The following is a 20778-nucleotide window of genomic DNA, read 5'->3' as shown; positions in this document are numbered from 1 at the left end:
GTGACTCGAGCTGGGCATCGCCGCTTAGTGAAGGATTGGCTCGGGTGGCTCGGACGGCTCGGCTGCTCTAGTCCTGCAAAGGGAACTGAGTTCCTGCTGTGAAAAAAGTGCAGGAACTCCGGCCCAGATTCACAAAGGAGATACGACGGAGTATCTCAGATACTCCGTCGTATCTCAGATACTCCGTCGTATCTCAGATACTCCGTCGTATCTCAGATACTCCGTCGTATCTCTCAGAGTATCTATGCGACTGATTCATAGAATCAGTTACGCATAGATATCCCTAAGATCCGACAGGTGTAATTGTTTTACACTGTCGGATCTTAGGATGCAGTACCGCGGCCGCCGCTGGGGGGAGTTTCCGTCGTGAACCAGCGTCGGGTATGCAAATTAGGAGTTACGTCGCCGCTAGTCTAGTTTCCCGTCGCAAAGTTAGTCGTCTTTTTGGGTGCTTTAACTTTACACAGCACACGTATGTGCTGTATAAAGTATGGCCGTCGTTCCCGCGTCGAAATTTAAAAAATAACGTCGTTTGCGTAAGCCATCCGGGAATACGGAATTACGATACGCGCGTTGCCGTTCGAAAAAATTACATCACGGCGCGCAAATCACGGCGGGAGTTAAGAAACGGAGCATGCGCCGTAGGTCCGGCGCGGGAGCGCGCCTAATTTAAATGGCACACGCCCATTTGAATTGGCCCGCCTTGCGCCGGAGGCCGCCGGCGTAGTTTTCATCGCAAGTGCTTCGTGAATCAGGCACTTGCGATGAAAACTTGCGGCGGTGTAACGTATCTATGATACGTTACGCTGCCGCACTTCTACCAGAATCTGGCCCTTACTTCCTGGAAGTCTTGGATGGGGAGTGATAATTGGACAGCGCACTGCATCCTGGGAAATGATGACACACATTTCCCAGGAGCATTAGAGGGCGATGATGTCAGAATCCTAGGTGGTTTCAAAGGCAGATTTCGTCGGACTGCATAGCAACAGGCATTTCCAGATGAGTAAAAAAAAAAAAAGATTTCCTTTTTTTTTTTCTTTTTTAGTCGTAAGCTACAGTTTAAAGCAAAATAGTTTTTTTGATGGAACCTCCACTTTAAGAAATTAAACTGAGTGGCCTGGGTTGGTTTGTACACACATTCTCCACCTGTGTAATAAATGAACTACTGCAGTGAATTTCCGGCTCAGTGTAAGTTGCATCTGGTTATCTGACTCTGCCGTTTTCCTGACAATAGACAGACACCAGATATCCTTGTGCTTCAGTGTTACCATAGTGAAAAAACTTGAGATCCTCTCTCACAGACTGTATCAGTGATGGGTCTTTGTGTCTGGACTGTCTACCTTTGCAGAATCCTCATAAGATACCAGCTTAAGAAGTATTATAGAATTTTTTTTTTTCTTTTAGCTTATTTTTTTTATAAACAGTTTCTGATGAAGAATTGTGCATTCACTATAGAAGTCCATGGATTACTGAACCACATTTACAATCATAAGTGCCGGACTTCTTCATACATTGACCAACAATGGCCAGTTCTTGCTGAGAAGGGCTCAGTTACCTAAGCAGGCTGTACACATGTAATTTTTAGTCTTTTTTTTCTCAGAAACATTCAACTTTACAAAGGAAAACATGCTAAAGAAAATCCAATTAGCTTTTCATCCAAACTCCTGCAGTCGTGATCTTGTGGACAGTAACCCTTCGTACAATGGCACCCTATCACCGGTGCGCCTGGTCCGCAGCACTTCCATGTATGTGGTTGGTGGTGGAAAACAGGCTTCTAATGAGTCGCTAAAAAAGTACAAAAGTACAACCAATATTGAGGAGACGGGATGCTGCCATTTCAAAGATGAGGACTCCGCATGGATGTTTGCCAAGACACAAGACTTCCTACAATACCTCCAGGACTTGTTAGCACTTAGAAAGAAATATCTGAGCAGTCTCCATAATTTGAGGTGTATGACAGGTGCCTCGGAATACTCTCCATCCAGCAAGTCTCCCATTAAGCCAACCTCTCATGAGACTGGTAACTGTAAGGTAAGAAGAGAATTATGGGATATGACTGATGCTTAGAAAAATGGCTGTGATTTTGCGTCACAATTATTATAAATGTACTTTATTTCTCAGTAATGGCTTACTGCATGTAATATACAGTGGCGAAAAGAATTATTTGATCCCCTGCAGATTTTGTAAGTTTGCCCACTTACAAAGAAATGAAGGGTCTGTCATTTTTTTCATAGGCGTTTTTTAAATGCTAGAGGCAGAATATCAACCAAAAAAACAGAAAAAACACATACAACAAATGTTATAAATGAAGTTGCAGTTCAGTGAGTAAAATAAGTATTTGGGGCCAAATCCACAAAGATCCGGTGTAACTTATTTTTTTCCATTTAAGTTACACTGCCTTAAAATTTCTACCTAAGTGCCCGATCCACAAAGCACTTACCTAGAAATTTTGGGCTGTGTAACTTAAATTCCGCCGGCGCAAGGCGTTCCTCTTCAAATGGGGGCGATTCCCATTTAAATGAGGAGCGCTCCCGCGCCGGTCGTACTGCGCATGCTCTTGACGTCATTTTCCCGACGTGCATAGCGCGAAATTACGTTACGCCGTGCTTTGTGGATCGCGTCGGGTCAATAAAGTTGCGTCGGGAAAAAAAAAAAGATACGGCGGAAAAGATAAATAAAAAAAAATAAATAAAAATGGCGTCGCGGGACAGAAGGGTCTGCTTTTACATGGTGTACTAACTTTACACCTTGTAAAAGCAGCCCTAAATTTGCGTATGCAAACTAAAACTTATGGAGAAAAAACTAAGCTGAAAAGCTTCGTGGATCTCCGTAAGTGCTAATTTGCATACCCGAGGCGGCATTTCGACACGAAATGCCCCCAGCGGCGGATGCGGTACTGCATCCTAAGATCCGGCAGTGTAAGTCCCTTACACATGCCGGATCTTCTGCCTAACTATGGAAAACTGATTCTGTGGATCAGTTCCATAGTTAGGAACAGGGATACGACGGAGTAACAGCAGTTACGCCGTCGTATCCCTTTTGTGGATTTGGCCCTTGATCCCCAAGCAAACCATGACTTGGTACTTGGTGAAGAAATCCTTGTTGGCAAGCACAGAGATAAGACATTTCTTGTAGTTGGTGACCAGGGTCTAGATTCACATAGCCCGCCCTAACTTTGCGGCGGCGTAGTGTATCGTGTTTACACTACGCCGCCGTAAGTTAGCGAGGCAAGTACATGTTTCACAAAGTACTTGCCTGCTAAGTTACGGCGGCGTAGCCTAAAGCGAGCGGGTGTAAGGGCGCCTAATTCAAAATAGGCTGAGGGGGCGTGTTCTATGTTAATTTGTGTTGACCTGAAGTGATTGACGTTTTTTTGGAACTGCGCATGCGCCGTCCGCCTACATATCCCAGTGTGCATTGCGGCAAAGTACGCCGCACGGGCCTATTGGTTTCAACTTTGACGTAAATGAGGTAAATCCCTATTCATGGACGACTTACGCAAACGACGTAAAATTTTCAAATTTCGACGCGGGAACAACGGCCATACTTAACATTGGCTACGCCACCTAGGGGGCATGTTTATCTTTAGGCGGCCTATCTCTTACGGAAACGGCGTATCTTTAATGCGACGGGCGGATGTACGTTCGTGAATAGGCGTATCTAGTGATTTACATATTCTACGCCGACTGCAATGGAAGCGCCACCTAGCGGTCAGCCTAAATATTGCACCCTAAGATAGGACGACACAAGCCGTCGTATCTTAGATAGGTTTAAGTGTATCTCTGTTTGAGAATACACTTAAACTTAGGACAGCGCAAATTCCGAGTTAGGTCAGCGTATCTACTGATACGCCGGCCTAACTCTTACTGAATCTAGCTACAGGCTTTCACACTCAGGAGGGATTTGGTCCACTCTTCTTTACAGATCTTCTCTAAATCCTTACGGACATTCTTTCTTGGCCGCCTCTTGGCAACTCGAAGTTTCAGCCCCCTCCATACATTTTCTATAGAATTAAGATCTGGTAAATGACTGGGCCACTCCATGGCATTAATGTGCTTCTTCTTGAGCCACTCCTTTGTTGCCTTGGTGGCATGTTTTGGGTCATTGTCATGCTGGGAGAACCATCCACAAACTATCTTCAGTGTTCTGGCTGAGGGAACAAGGTTCTCATCCAAGATTTTACAATACATGGCCATGACCCTAAGAACACCATCCCTACAGTGAAGCATGGAGGTGGAAACATTATGCTTTGGGGCTGTTTCTCTGCTAAAGGTACAGACCGACTTTGCTGCATTGGTGGGGCCAATAGATGGGGCCATGTTTTGTAAAATCTTGGATGAGAATCTTTTTCCCTCAGCCAGAACACTGAAGATGGGTCATGGATGGGTCTTTCAGCATGACAATGACCCAAAACATACCTCCAAGGCAACAAAGGAGTGGCTCAAGAAGAAGCACATTAAGGTCATGGAGTGGCCTAGCCAGTCTCCAAACCTTAATCCTATAGAAAATGTATGGAAGAAGCCTTTGCTTTTTTGGAAGTGGGCAAACTTACAAAATATGCAGGGGATCAGATAATTATTTTCCCCAATATAAATTATATATATATATATATATATATATATATATATATATATATATATATATAAAATCTATACAGGGTATATATATATATATATATAGAGAGAGAGAGAGAGATATACAGTACTGTATATCTATATATTATAGAAAATAATCAAACCCCCCCTTTAAAATAATCAACTGTACATACAACTGAAATAAACAAAAAAATAAAAAAAAACCTTTGGGGTATTTAGAAATACAAAGAAAAGTGTAAAATACTAACAAAGGCCTGCATGATAGGGCCAAAGGCTGGCAGCACCAAGAGTAGATACTTCCCCAAGTAATAAGAGAGACATTCCCCCCCCCCCGTCCTAGTAGGGGTATGGAGCATGGACATATCCGTACAACTGTACAGGTCACCATGTATGGGTCTCGATCTTCAGGTTATTAAGAACCGGTGTCTACAATTTGCAACCAGCAATCCCAAATTTTGTTATGCCTGTCCACAACTTTATCCCAGAGATCTTTTGCCAGAGCCTTGCCACCCATAGTTAATTGTTTGCTTCAGTTGCACTATCAGGGACTGAAATGATCCAGGAAAGCGCTTTACATGCTGAGCTTATCAAACTGATCATAGCTGATTACAGTTGAAAGTTAAATGGCTTTGTGTGCCATTGAGAAGATGATCAGCTACACCTGATTGAGTCATTTTTAGGTATATGTCCCTAATTGTGCAAGAGGCTGGATCTGACAAAATCTCATGTGCCTGGTGACCGGTCCTTTTTCTGCCTCTGAACTTCCAGTGGAGTTAACAGCTTGAAGTCTTCTGTGAAGCTGCCATGAATGATGCCCAATGAGGACCTGTCCCCTGATTAAGCCCCAGTAGGTAGGGCAAAATTGGATGTGGGGAAACCCACATTCTATTCAAATAAATCAGGGTGTGTGGTTTGGTGGAGACATTTAGGCTGAGGCTGCTCTTTATTGTTTATTCACCTGGGCTGGTCGGGAGTAGCGGCGATCCTTTGCTCTTTTCGGTTGTTGTATTTTTGTGTTCACTATTGTTTGATGTTGCCACTTAGGAGCTCAGCTTCTCATATTATCTGCAATATGACTTGGGTCATACCAATGTACCAATGTAGCGGGCAGCTGTTTTTCTCTGCTGGCCCTGCTTTAAATTTAGAGGGTAATCAGGATTAGTTACCTATTTGTTTTCAAATTTGGGCCTCTGTTCCAGCCATGGCTGTACTGCAGGTGACCACTATTGTTGTCTGGGGTGTCAGTACCACACCAGGCCGAGGGTGGCAGCAGTGAGATTAAGGTGTGTTGGGTATTCTTGCTCAGCGGCCAATCATTGAGGGTTTTTCTCCTCGCTGTGCATGCTGGGGAAGAGTATTTAAGGGACAGACATCATAGGTGTGGGGTCGTCTTCGTCCGCCCTGGACAGTCATCCCGCCGCCCCTGTGTGTGGCCCTTCTGGCCGGGGGTGCATGTTCAGAATTTCCTGGCTCTGGGACCACGTTGGTCTGGAGTCGTGTCTTGCAGAGCAGGCCCAGTATTTAGACCGGGTTTGCATTGACAAAGTGGTCCTGCGCTATCCATCCTAGAGGGAGGAAGCCGCCGAATGAAGTACCTATCTGGAGAGCACCCAGCACGAGGCTGGTACACTCAGGGGAGGCATGGACTTCATTGAAGGACACATTACTACTGAAAGGCTGAGCAGTGATCGCCCATCTGTTTCCTGATTCCACAAGTAACTACTTCGAAAAGAAGAGATCCGGGTGCTTAATCCTAAAATGAGAGGATTCTGGACCGAACGTATCTCCACCTTTGGGAAGGTCAGTGGCAGAGACTATACCAAGGTTCCGTGTGGCGCCCTGGCTGCTAGGACTAGTGAGAGAGGCCTATCCAGGGGCACACTACCCACTCTGGCTAGAGTGGCGACGAGAGTTCATGTCTGGAAGCAGGAGTGCCTCTTATCAAGTTCTACACCTGAACCCACTACCTATACCCTATTCAACCTATTGTTCGTTCTTTTACCACGTTCGGTAAATAAAGCAGAGAAAAAGGAACGCAGCGTGTGGACATTGACTTGTTTCAGCTCTTATCCGGTACCCTAGACGGTGGAGAAATAGAGGTAACGTGCCACCCAAAACTAACCAGCAGCTCCTTCGGGAGTAGTGCTACACCAACATGGAGCTCAATGTGAGTTTCCCAATTTACTGGGTATATTCACCTTATTTGGACTCTGGTGATAAGTATGTGGGCTGGTTTTAGGTGATTGTATTGTTTTTGTATGTGTAATGAAGTTTATTGTTATCTATTTTTCCAGATATAGTGGTGTAGACATTTTTTGTTGTTTGGGGTTGCTGCAGAGATGTATACTGGTTGTTCCTTTTACTTTCTGCACACTCAATGGTGCTGGTTCGTTTGGCAGATATGGTCAGGTTTTTTGATATCTGTGTTCCCATTGGGGAAATACACTCTCTATTTTTGTTCCAATAACCATTTTAGCTGGGACTGAAAGTGAGGGAAAATCCAAAATTTAGAGTCGTCACCAAACCGAAATGCTTTTGAGTTATTTCCTCTTACTACCCTTTGAGCAGTACCCAGGCTGCCTTGAATAATGGCCACTGCCAACAGCTGGTCTACCTCCAGATTACACAGGTTCCAGGGCCCGTACAAGGGAGCGAACCCTTCCATCCACCTGACTGAGCTTGTTTAAACCCTCAGTCTCAGGGATAATCACCCGCTGAGTACAGTGCCTGCTTCCAGAACTCTGCAACCAGGTCTGGAAAGATAACAGTCCTTCTGCTACACTTCCCAGACATTCGCTGTGGATATACTTCCTATGCACATATTTAGTCCAGATCCAGATCTTAATAAAAAACCTAAAGATCTTGCATTCACTATATCTGATCTCCCACAGTACACAGAACATGGAAATGTACCGTATTTATCGGCGTATACCGCGCACTTTTTTGCCCTGAAAATCAGGGCAAAATTGTGGGTGCGCGGTATACGGCGATACCCGCTTTCCCGTGCTAAGTTTGAATACTGCGCCGACATATACCGAGCGCAGTACACTCGTGTATTGTCGGGCAGTCTCGGGTCCTCTCGCGCTGACGTCCTGGACGTACAGGACGTCAGCGCGAGAGTTGCCGAGCCTGCCCGACGATACACGAGTGTACTGCGCTCTGTATATGTCGGCGCAGTATTCAAACTCGGCGCGGGAAACGAGCGGGGAGGACGCGAGGACGCCGCAGAAGGACGCCGGACCCGACGAAGAGGACACCCGAAGCCGCAGACGGACGCCGGACCCCGACGAGGCTGCCGATGGACGCCGCGCAAGACACCAAAACTGTAAGTACAAAAAAAAAAAATTTCCACAAGAATTCGGGGCAAGTTTAGGGGTGCGCGGTATACGCGGGAGCGCGCTATACCCCGATAAATACGGTAATTATTTTAGTAAATATATACTGCTAAATACCATTTCACATCAGCGGTATATAGCAGTGTTGTGACTTCTATCAGTGTCTGGTTAAAGCTTGTCTGACTGTCCTATGAGGCTGCGGGACCCCTGACCTTCTGTCTGGACTGTGCTGATTGGCCCTGTTCTGATCACATGCACCCTCCCAAAAAAACTCTCTAGCAATAAACACCAAACTGAGCATGTGCAGATTGTCCCCAATGCTCTGTACTATCAGGTGATGGATTGGGGACATTGCTTGATGGCTTTAACGTTATCCAGGAAATGGTGAAACTGAATACAGTTCTCAGTTGATGGTAGTTAATGGAGGGTCTTCGTGTGGGAGGCATTTGTACCTTTGTAATAATCAAGTAAGTTGACTCTAACTAGGCCCTCTAACCACCCATGGCGGTACTGTACTCTTCTTGCCTCAATGCTACCCCCATTCCTTTCAGACCAATCACTGTGGGGGACCCCTCTGCAGCCCCTCCCCCCTTAGTGGGAGAGCAGGAAAAACCTCAACAGCCCTCCTCTCTGTTTAGGTCTTTCATGCAGCACAGCACACTGAGCCGCAACTCCACCCACCTTATTTAGAGGCTCTCACAATGCTCAACAGAGTAGGAAGAGCATCCCTTAAAGCGGGAGTTCACCCAATGATGTTTTTTTTTTCTCTTTTCCCTTTAGATTCCTGCTCGTTTTGTCTAGGGGAATCGGCTAGTTGTTTTAAAATATGAGCCGTACTTACCCGTTTTCGAGATGCATCTTCTCCGTCGCTTCCGGGTATGGGTCTTCGGGAGCGGGCGTTCCTTCTTGATTGACAGTCTTCCGAGAGGCTTCCGACAGTCGCATCCATCGCGTCACTAGTAGCCGAAAGAAGCCGATTGTCGGTGCGGCTCTATACTGCGCCTGCGCACCGACGTTCGGCTTCTTTCGGAAAATCGTGACGCGATGGATGCGACCGTCGGAAGCCTCTCGGAAGACTGTCAATCAAAATAGGAACGCCCAGTCCCGCAGCCCATACCCGGAAGCGGCGGAGAAGATGCATCTCGTAAACGGTAAGTAATGCTCATATTTTAAAACAACTAGCCGATTCCCCTAGACAAAACAAGCATCCATCTAGGGGGAAAAAGTTTTATGTACGGATGAACCCCCGCTTTAAAGGGGTTGTAAACCCTCATGTTTTTTCAACTTAATGCATCCTATGCAATAAGGTGAAAAAACTTCTGTTACTGACAGCCCCCCATTTTACTCACCCAAGCCCCCTATTTCCCACGCTGGAGACGTGGACAGGAGGAGAAAAATCTTCTTAGTAGGGACACTGACACCAATAATAGGTCTAACGCTCTAACCCTCTCTTATGCTATCCAAAACAAAATAAAACATGTGCTATGGATGTATACATGAAGTAGTTGCTTACGTACATATAACATGTGCTTATGCCACTATGTTGAATTGACTTTGCCTTGTGTGTGATTAAATTAAATGTACAAAATCTACCAGGAGCCTCCCCCCTGTGTTTTCGGGGATGCGGCCAAAAGGCAACGGCATATCATGTACAGTATGGTGGATGTGCCCAAAGGTTTGCGGATTCTGGATCCGCACGTACAATTTTATCTATTCCCCCACCAGGACTAAGGCTGGGTTCACACCTATGTGTTTCCCCACATCCAATTCGCATAGCAGGAGAATGTGACCGGCTCTCTATGGAGCCTTTTTACATATCTCCTGGGCTGCTGTGGAGATTTCAGGGCCAAAATTCAGGCAAAGATTCAGCCCTGATTTGTCTCTGAAACGGAGACGCACATCGTTCCTGTGCGATCCACAGCCGGTTCCAGTGTGAACCGAACCTAAGGCACTCTTCGGACACTCTGTTGGGGGACCCCCGAGACCCATCCCTCATCTCTGTCTTCAGTCCTGGACCTGGTGATGCTGTGTCTCGAGTTGTGTCCAAAGATCATAGCATCACCCACCCTTATCTGAGTTACAGAACAAGTGCAGTTACTCAGAAAGGGTACTAGTTGAGGGGGAACATGGCTACAAGTGGGTGGTTCCCTATAATCAGGGACAGGACTGCCCAAAAGGTGGACATATCAGGTGTGGGATGTGGGTGGGGGTGTTCTGAAGACTGGGCTGAAGATAATTGCAAGTGCAATCCATTACGGGTCCTCTTGTCAGGGTCAGTGCTACCACTAGGCAAACTAGGCAGCTCTCAGTGCGTCCGGCCACTGGTGTTCCTATTCTCTTCTGTCTGCAGCAAGCAACTAAGTCTCAGCATCAGCAAGCAGCTGTCGCTTGGTTCGCACATAGTGTCATAGACACATTGGCGGCAGAGGACTGTGTCTGTGTCCCGATTCCGGAGTAAATGGAAGCAAGCAAACATTCATTGATGGGCACTGGTAGGTTGCATTTCATGGGCGCTGGTAGGCTGTGTTTCAAAGGCGCTGGTGAGGCTGCATTGATGGGCACTGGTGAGGCTGCATTTGATGAGTGCTGGTGAGGCTGTATTTGATGGGCGCTGGTAAGGCTGCATTTGATGGGCGCTGGTGGGGCTGTATTTGATGGGCGCTGGTGAGGCAGAATTGATGGGTGCTGGTTGGCTTCTTTGATGGGCGCTGGTAAGGCTGCATTTGATGGGCACTGGTTAGGCTGCATTTGAAGGGCGCAGGTAAGGCTATTTTTGATGGGCGCTGGTGATACTGCATTGATGGGCGCTGGTGAGGCTGCATTGATGGGCACTGCTGAGGCTGCATTGATGGGTGCTGGTGAGGCTGCATTTAATGGGTGCTGGTGTGGCTACATTTGAAGGGCGCTTCATTAAAAAGGTGGGATATACATGGGCAGGGGAAAGGGGGTGGAGCCAAGGGGACAGCAACATGAGGTTTTCGCCTAGGGAGTAAAAAATCCTTGCACTAGCCCTGCCTCTTGTCCAGTAGCAATGAACTGGGCTGCTAAAATAAAAGTTACACTGCTGCATTTTGTGTATTTCTGGGAGTATCTTTCATTAGAAATTACACTACAGAAAGAACTTGGAGAATACACAGTTGACTACTGTTTTTTTACACAGGTCTCAAAGGGAATTTTGGAGCATCATCTCAACAGTGACATCCAAGATGCAATAGCTTATTTTGACTCGGTTATTGCAGAACTGGACACGGAGAGAAAAATAAGGACACTCCCAAGTGATTTCAAGCATGCCGATGTTGACTTTGATGGTTTGTGCTTTTTTTGTTATCAATATATATAACGATGGTCTAAAAGTTGCCTACCAAAGAAAAACAGGACAGAAATTGCTGATCTCCTTCCGAACTGCTGGCAGTGGTTACCTGACTTCAGTATTTTCTGCGTCATTTGCCCCGAACAAGTATGCATTTCTAGAAAGACTGTTTAAATTCTTAAAGTGACAATTTCCTATAGGAGATATGAAGCTGCTTTTGCTGATAAAATTCTAGTTGCCTGGCTTTTATTCCTACTTCAATATATTCTGAGCTACTGATCTGAAACAAGTATAAAATGCAAGAAAATCTGTGAAAAGTCAGAAATCCTAAAGTGGGTGTAAATATAGAAGGTTTTGTTCCTTAAAGTGGAGTTCCACCCATAAATATAACATTACATCAGTAGTTTTAAAAAAATGTCATTAGTCCTTTACAATTTTTTTTTTTTTTTTTAGATGCCTTCAAAGTGTTGTTGCTAGGCAGAATAGTTAATCTTCCCACTTCCTGCACCTAGGTGCTTAATGCTTCCTAACCTACACCGCACAGACTCCTGGGAATGTAGTGGGTGTAACTTTCCAGGAGTCTGTGCACTCCCCAGTCTCAAAGAATCATGTGACTTGGACAGCACAGGTGCTGAAACCTGATCTGGCACTGCTTGTGCAGCACTGAGCATGTGTGAGATCTGCAAGGCTGAAATCCAGGAAGTCATGCAGTCTGGCTTCATGATGCCCACACTTAAGATGGCCCCAGTCAATTTCTATTTTATAAAGTGTCTAAATGCTGTAACAACCTAACAAAACTGACCTTAATTTACAGACTAACTTTAATAGAATACATTAAGCTTGTGTATTACAGGGGTATTTATATTTAAAAAGTGAAATTGTGGCCGGAACTCCGCTTTAATTCATTCTATGCATCAAGGTAAAAAAAACTTTTACCCCACAGCCCCCCTAAATACTCATCTGAACCGATCCTGGTCCAGTGCTGAGCATGTCTGAGCCATCTTCTCCCCTCTCTCGGCTCTCAGAGGCTTGGCTGACAATCAAAACCTGTGATCAGAGTGGGGGGTAGGGCTGAGCCTATTGCGTCTATTCAGCTCGGAAGCAAGCATGCATGAGTGCCCCCATAGGAAGCAGCTTGCTATGGGGGCACTCAGCGGGGAGGAGGGGTAAGGATCCAGGGGCTGGGACCCGAGGAGAGGAGTATTGGGGCTGCTCTGTGCAAAATCATTGCATAGAGCAGGCAAATATAACATGTTTGTTATTTTAAAGAAAACATCCCAGAAGGGTTACAATTACTTTAAAGAGGAACTGCAGTCTGTTCACATAATTTGTAATAAAAATATCTTTGCCATTCTGAAGCTCCCCTCCAACCACTTTGCATATTATTTTATATATACTGTGATTCTGTACTTGCCAAATATGCTGCAGAAATCTCCTTCCACTAACTCTGGCTGCAGCCATTTTAACTGTGGGCAGCTGAAGCTGCTGCCTGTTCACTTCCTGGATTTACACAGACACACAGAAGCAAACACATATATATATACACATATATACAGACAGACTCACACCTCTTCTTGCCTGCACATTTCTCCTCTGTGGATGAATACACAAAGATCTCTGCACCCTCTCCACCCTCATCTCTGCACCCTCTCCACCCTCATCCAGCCCCCTCCAGCTCTACAGTTCTGATTGGCCCTCGTATGACTCACCCCCCCCCCCCCCCCGGCAAACTCTCACAAGAGTGAGAGAGAAAGCTGTGCATGATGTCATAAGCCTCGGCTTTTTACCAGACAAACAGGAAGTGGACTGTATAAGGTATTTACTGGCAGAAAATAAATGTTTTACTATCCAAAGTTAAAACAACAAGGGGCAGAGAATAATAGATGGAAAGTTAAAAATTACTGAAGTTCCGCTTTAAGCTGGCTATGCAGTAGCAACATTTTTTTGACATTTTTAATTTTACAAACATTTGTTGTATTTTGGAATCATTCGTAGGGTCAAATCAGCGTTAATTTTCGATGAGAAAAATGTAAACGAGCAGGATGCAAAATTTCATTCTGAAATCAAATATTAAAAGAAATTTAAATCTAAAAGTAAATAGACAATAAATTTAGTTTTGAACAACATTAGCCAAGTAATTGAATTTTAGAATGTTTATATGAATTTTCATGAGAAAGTTGTTGGAAGATATACTAGTGTATGGCCAGCTTTAGCAAATTAGTGTTCCGCTGTCAAAATGTCAGCAAGACAGCCTTATCTATGATGGCTGTATGCCATTTAGCTCATATTGCTCCTCCCCCCTCCCTCCCTTCCCCGCTTTCCCTTCTTTCCCCAAAGGCATTGCAGTATGATAAAAGCTCATTGTTGCGGTATCAACAGGAATAACAGTACATTTTCCAACTTTTTCCAACTGTCCATCTCCCAGGAGCACTCATTGTGAGCATCCTTGCTCCATTCACATAGAGAATTTGCATGAATCTGCAAACTCCTTGTCATATGTGTGCAAATCTTAGCAACAGACTGGAAGAAAAATAATATTGGGAGTATAGCTTGATGGCATCATCTTGTTGTGCCTACAATTACCTTTTTGATATTGTACATCCTCTAAACCAGGGATCTCCAAACTTTCTAAGCAAAGCCACTTTACTGTTCATCAGGCTTTAGGGGGGCCAGACTGTGGCCATCGGGAGTAGAAAAAAGTCCCAGCATCAGTTGGAGTAAACTTGCCCCATCTTCGGTATCAGTGAGAGCAATTGTGCCCCATCACTTGTGTCATTGGGAGAAATTATGCACCAATCATTGGTGTCTTTGGTAGGAATTGTGCCTGTCATTGGGCCCCATTGATGATGTCATTGGGAGGAATTGTGCCCCATCTTTGGTGTCTTTTGTAGGAATTGTGCCCCGTCATTGGGCCCCATTGATGATGTCATTGTGAGGAATTGTGCCCCATCTTTGGTGTCTTTTGTAGGAATTGTGCCCCGTCATTGGGCCCCATTGATGATGTCATTGGGAGTAATTGTGCCTCATCTTTGGTGTCTTTGGTAGGAATTTTCCCCCATCATTGGGCCCCATTGTTGATGTCATTGGGAAGAATTGTGCCCCGTCATTGGGCCCCAGTGTTGATGTCATTGGGTGGAATTGGGCCCCATTTTTGGTGTCATTGGGCCCAATTGTTGGTGTCATTATGAGTAACTGTGTACCATTGTTGGTGTCAGTGAATGAAATAGTTCCCCAAGGGCCGGATAAATGCAAGCAAAGGGCCGCATCCGGCCCCCGGGCCGCAGTTTGGAGACCACTGCTCTAAACATCAGCCCTATGGGTCCCACACCGTTTGAGGGCCTCGCAACAATGGATCAAAATAATATTGATTGGATCTTGAAAGCAAATGAATGAAGCTTTTGTTAAATTTTTTGCAAAAAATTAATCAACCCAAACAATTAAAAACTTTACATTAAAGCTACAGAGAAAATACTGTATTAATGTAATGTACCCAATAACAACCTAAAGTACATAAACCATAGACATTAGGTTCACATTACAGTTTGGATCTTAAAAGCTCATCTTCTTTTAGCTGTCAGTTTGTAATGTACAGTAGTGATGGTCATCTTCATCTTGCGGCCAACATGCACAATACTTGAGAAATAGAAAAAATGGCTGCACATCCAAAGTTTCCAAAAGTGCCTTTTATTGCAGACGGTCAAAATACACCAGGAACACCAGATGTTAGTCACATAGACGCGTTTCACAATAACGGTAATGATTAAGCATGTGTGAAACGCGTCTACGTGACTAACACCTGGTGTTCCTGGTGTATTTTGACCATCTGCAATAAAGGGCACTTTTAGAAACTTTGAATGTGCAGCCATTTTTTCTTTTTCTCAAGTTTTTACGGAGGCGGGCCGGGGCTAGCACTCCTGCTTGGTTCCAATCAAGGTATTGCACACACCTGGAGCAGCAGATTCCTCTTCTTTTGATTTATGCACAATACTTAGTTGTAATCGCACTATAGTAGGGGTCTCAAACTGGCGGCCCTCCAGCTGTTGGGAAACTACAAATCCCATGAGGCATTGCAAGGCTGACAGTTACAAGCATGACTCCCACAGGCAGACTTGTAGTTTTGCAACAGCTGGAGGGCCACCAGTTTGAGACCCCTGCACTAGAGCATGCGCACGAGAAACCTCCATAAAGTTGTTAGGTTTCGTCTGCCTAGTGGCCTCCCCAGAGTTTAATCCAGCACTGTCCTTTGTCAGGGGAAGCTTCCAAATATTCACTGAGTGAATAAAGGTTTCTGCACATGCAAGATTGAGATGTGAATATCATTTTCACAGGGTAGAGCATGGTGGCGCCTGCCTTTAACCCAAATTATGGTAGCATTGGTGTCACATTTGGCACCTTTCAGGGGGTAGGGGGGCAGATACCTGTCCAATATTGGTATTTGCTCCCACTTCTGGGCATAGATCGCCACAGTATCCACAGCGATCTACAACATGTCCGGCTCCCCTGCTGTCTTCTAGGAGACACACTGGTCCCAGAAGACAGCAGGGACCAGTGAGACAGCACAGCGCAACTCGAGCATGCGCAGTAGGGAACCAGGAAGTGAAGCTGCAAGGCTTCACTTCCTGATTCCCTTACCGAAGATGGCGGTGCCTCCACCTGGGAGCTGAGGGACGAATCGGCTTCGGGTGAAGACATTGCGGGCGCCTTGGGCAGGTAAGTGTCCTAATATTAAAAGTCAACAGCTGTAGTATTTAAAGGGGGAACTCTGCTTTAAGAGTAGGATTAGGTGACCTCAGAACAAAGATATTATTTGAGCAAGATTATTATCTAATCCAACCTAGCCAGTATAAAGCCTTGTTGACCCTCAGGACATATCCTCTATACCTATTACCTATATTTATGCTATATGGATTTAGTACTGTTTGTTTTCTTTATGCAGTGGCCACCAGTAGCCGGGAACATAGTTTACATTCAAACTGGATTATGCGATCACCACGAAGAACCACAGAAGACATCATCAAAGCATCAGCCTACAGCCAGTCTTGGAGAAGTAGCTTCGGGACCACAAATATGAAGAGGATAGAACGATATCCAATTTATTTGCCGAAAGCTGTGGAAGGGGCCTTTAACACACTGAAATTTAAACCTAAGCCTAAGCGAAAGTAAGTGAAGTATAGAATGGTTAAAAGACTATGTTAAATTTAACCTAAAATGCATATGCATAAGGGCTAGTTGCCATTGTCTCTGATAGGACAGATCAATGGTACTTTAGGTGGATATGGAAAATTCCATAACTGAAGGACGAATTAGGGTCAGTTCACCTAAAAAGTCTCTTATTTTGAGAAGATGATGATAAATAATCAACAATAAGTTTTATTAGTATCTGCCAGGGGCTCAAGTGGTGTGTTCCCTACACCAGAGAACTCAATTTCTCCGCCATGCCACATCCATTAGGAGAGGATCTGAGTAACGTTGGTGGATTTTCACGTATACTGAACCAAGGAACTATGGGGAAGTAACATTGCCAATGGAGTCTACTAACACCAACTATTATTAGATATTCAGGAAATCTTTGATGAAAATATACCTTGGCTGGATCACTTGCTACTCCGCAACAGACACTCTACAGCAGACCAGAGGACATCAATGTCTGCTAGTATGTAGGCAATTCAATTTACAACATCATCATCAAACGTACCTAGCTACTCGACCAAATACATTATATCTCACAAAGATTAGACTGTTGTTAAACCTCTATAAAAAAAAAGACAAAAATGGTTCATGATAAAGAGAATGTTATTAATTTCAATTTCATTCAAGCTCTGCTCTTCAGTTACCTATTTCAAGCTAACGGACATTTAGAATTAAAGTATTTGTATAGTCATGACCCAAATTCACCCCCAGATCGCCCTCTCAAGCATATGCCAGCTTTATTTCTTCTTTTACATCATTCCTGTAGCAATTATGACAACCCTGTAATGTCATCAATAGACCTATGAAATTCTTGCTGGGGCAGCTGTTGGGAGGAGGGATTACTAGGATTACTAAGTTAGTCCCCAGACCTACATCTTCCAAGAGCCTTTTCCCTACACACACACAACCAATCAGCTTTCAGATTTTATTGTCAATTGAACAAGCTGAAGTTAGAAGCTGATTGGCTAGCATTCACAGCTACACCAGATTTAGCGCTCTGCGGTTTCTAGTAAATTAACCCCACTATGTGGGCAGACTCTTGGAAGCTAAGACAGGGGGCCGGATTCAGAGAGCTTTGCCTATCTTTAGGCGGGCGTAGCGTATCTCAGATACACTACGCCGCCGTAAGTTTGAGCAGCAAGTTGTGTATTCACATACAACTTGCACTTAAACTTACGGCAGCGCAGTGTAACTGGACCGGCGTAAGCCCGCCTAATTCAAAGTAGGCTGGTTGGGGGCGTGTACTATGTAAAATAGTAGTGACCCCACGTTTTTGACGTTTTCAACGAACGGCCCATGCGCCATCCGTGGACATATCCTAGTGTGCATGCTCCAAATGACGTCGGCAAATCGTCATGCTTTCGACGTGAACGTAAATCACGTCCAGCCCTATTCGCGAATGACTTACGCAAACAACGTAAAAAATTCAAATTTCGTTGCGGGAACGACGGCCATACTTAAAGCGGTTCTCCACCCTAAAGTGGAGTCCCACTGATCGGAACCCTCCCCCCTCCGGTGTCACATTTGACACCTTTCAGGGGGGAGGGGGGTGCAGATACCTGTCTAAAGACAGCTTTAACATTGGCTGCGCCTCATAGACCCAGGGGTAACTATACGCCGGAAAAAGCCTAACGTAAACGACGTAAAAAAATGCGCTGGGCAGACGTACGTTTGTGAATCGGCGTATCTACCTAATTTGCATATTCCTCGCTGAAATCGACGGAAGCGCCACCTATCGGCCAGCGTAAATATGCAGCCTAAGATACGACGGTGTAAGACACTTACGCCTGTCGGATCTTAGGGAAATCTATGCGTAACTGATTCTAAGAATCAGGCGCATAGATACGATGGCGCACAATCGGACTTACGACGGCGTATCTGGAGATACGTCGTCGTAAGTCTCTCTGAATCTGGCCCAGGAAAGTTAAATTGTTTTGATGTGAAAAGATATGAAAAGGGACAGGGAGGGGCAGGGGTAACTTAATTTATGTAGCCCAGCAGGGGAGAATTTATGCAAGACTGACAATGCTGCTTGGGATTTCAGTGCAACAGAGGCAACATTGTCAACCAATTGCAGAAAGTTAGGTGCTCATTCATTTTCTGGCAGGATCACCACATATTTTGTCTGTACTTGCAGTGTTTTTATTTCCATTTCCATTTCAGCTAAAGCTCTCTTCAAAACAGAACATCAGACAAAGAGGAAATACGTATGCATGTTTTTTTTTCTTTTATATACTTAGTCTGGTGATCCAAGAACTACTGTCAGACAGTGCAGCCAGGTTAGTGACAACACAACTTTCTCATTGACCCTAATAATAAGAGATTGATGAAGCATCAGCATGCCCATGGGGTCATCATAGAGCCCCTGTCAGCATACCCCTAGTATCAGACAGACAGCACTGGGCAATAATGAGCTTGATTGGCTTAGAGGGCTGTGCTAGCCTGTGCCAATCTGAAGAGATTACAAACAGCTAATATGAAGATTAATTCAAGTACTTATATCAGCTGTATTTAAACATACAGTAAATGCAGTGATTTTTAATAACAACTATTTAAATGAAACAGTGATTTTTAAGCACCTACCGAGTGCTCGCAGTATATATTTTACATGTGCAGGATGAAAAATGTTGTTTTGTTTCGTTTTGATTCGTTATTAAATTACATTCGTTTTCGGGATTCATTTCGTATTCGAAAAAAATTCTACCGCATTCGAAAAAACTCTACCGCATTCGAAATAATTCTAACGCATTCGAAAACAAATCTATCGAATTCGAAAAAAATTATCAAATTCGAAATAATGCTACCACATTTAAACAAAACTATATATAACCATTTCCTGAAATTCGAAATTCGTATAGAATGAAATCGAATTTGAATAGAAAAGATTAAAATAGAATCGAAAATACTAGAAAAGAATAGTATAGAAAAACAATAGCACAGAACAGAAAAAAAATATTTTATATATTTCTATATATATACATCGAACGTGGTAGTTTTTTCTAATTTAGTAGATTTTTTTCAAATGCGGTATTTTTTTCTAATTCGGTAGATTTTTTTCAAATGTGGTAGAATTTTTTCGAATCTAATAAAATTTTTCAAATTTGATCGACTTTTTAGGAATTCGGTCAAAATTTTTTCAAATTCTAATATGTAACTAATCTTTTATAATCTTTTCTCTTCAAATTCGATTTCATTCAATAAGAAATTTGAATTTCGTATAAAATGAATTCAAATTCGAATAGAAAAGTTTAGAATGGAATAGAAAAGAAAAACAAGAGAATAGAATAAAATATAATATATATTATAATTGATTCTATTTTGTTCTATTGTTTTTCTAGTTTATTAACTTTTCTATTATTTTCTATTCTACTCTATCCTAATCTTTTCTATTCCAATTCGATTTCATTCTATATGAAATTAGAATTTTGGAAAATGGTTATATGTAAAAAAAAAATCGAATGTGGTAGTTTTTTCTAATTTAGTAGATTTTTTTTCAAATGCGATAGAATATTTTGGAATGCAGTAGATTTTTTCTAATCTAATTAAATTTTTCAAATTGGATCGACTTTTTAGGAATTCGGTCAACATTTTTTCAAATTCTAATATGAAACTAATCTTTTATAATCTTTTCTATTCAAATTCGATTTCATTCAATAAGAAATTAGAATTTCGTATAAAATGAATTCAAATTCGAATAGAAAAGATTAGAATGGAATAGAAAAGAAAAACAAGAGAATAGAATAAAATATAATATATATTATAATTGATTCTATTCTGTTCTATTGTTTTTCTATTCTTTTATATTTTAGTTTCCATAAATTTTAATTATTTTCCAATCTATTTTAGAATTCAAATTTATACTATTCGAGTTTCGGAAGACTGTCGTGTTCTATTATATTACATTCTATTAACTTCTATTCTATTCTTTTTGATTCTATTGTTTTATTGTTTTATATTCTATTTTATTGTAGTTTTTAGAAAATCGATTTATATTGTTTTCAAATTCGATTCGAATTTCGTTCGCGTTTTTTTCGAATTTGTTTAAATTCGTTAATTTTGTAATTCGGAAATTCGGATGCATCCGAATTTCCGAATAATTAAAAATTTGTCCGAATTCGAAACGAAACTAAATGCACATATCTAGTATATATACTGTGAGCGAGCGGCAGGTACAGGCACAGTTACATACATGTATGTGACTGGCCTTGTTCCAGATTTGGGGTGCATGCATGATTGGACGCAGCCCAAGTCTGGCGGCAAAATTAAGCCAATAATTTCAGCTGAAACCTGTTGATCAACTGTATCCAATCACACACAGAGTTCTGTGTTTACAAACACTCACAACTCT

The 20778-nt window shown here is 43.2% G+C and overlaps 1 protein-coding gene across 1 annotated transcript; it reads left to right on the top strand.

The window, feature by feature from the left end:
• The first annotated feature begins 1256 nt into the window (after positions 1 to 1256).
• C2H13orf42 (chromosome 2 C13orf42 homolog) lies at positions 1257 to 16485 on the top strand. Its single transcript, XM_040339617.1, has 3 exons — positions 1257 to 2031; positions 11091 to 11238; positions 16177 to 16485. Exons 1-3 carry the CDS (start codon positions 1627 to 1629, stop codon positions 16401 to 16403), a joined length of 780 nt encoding a protein of 259 aa, XP_040195551.1. The 5' UTR covers positions 1257 to 1626; the 3' UTR covers positions 16404 to 16485.
• The last annotated feature ends 4293 nt before the right edge of the window (positions 16486 to 20778 follow it).

Source organism: Rana temporaria, chromosome 2, assembly GCF_905171775.1.
Source record: "Rana temporaria chromosome 2, aRanTem1.1, whole genome shotgun sequence".
Lineage (NCBI taxonomy): Eukaryota > Metazoa > Chordata > Amphibia > Anura > Ranidae > Rana > Rana temporaria.
Note: the sequence above shows the minus strand (reverse complement) of the source record. Positions and strands in the feature narration are given on the sequence as shown.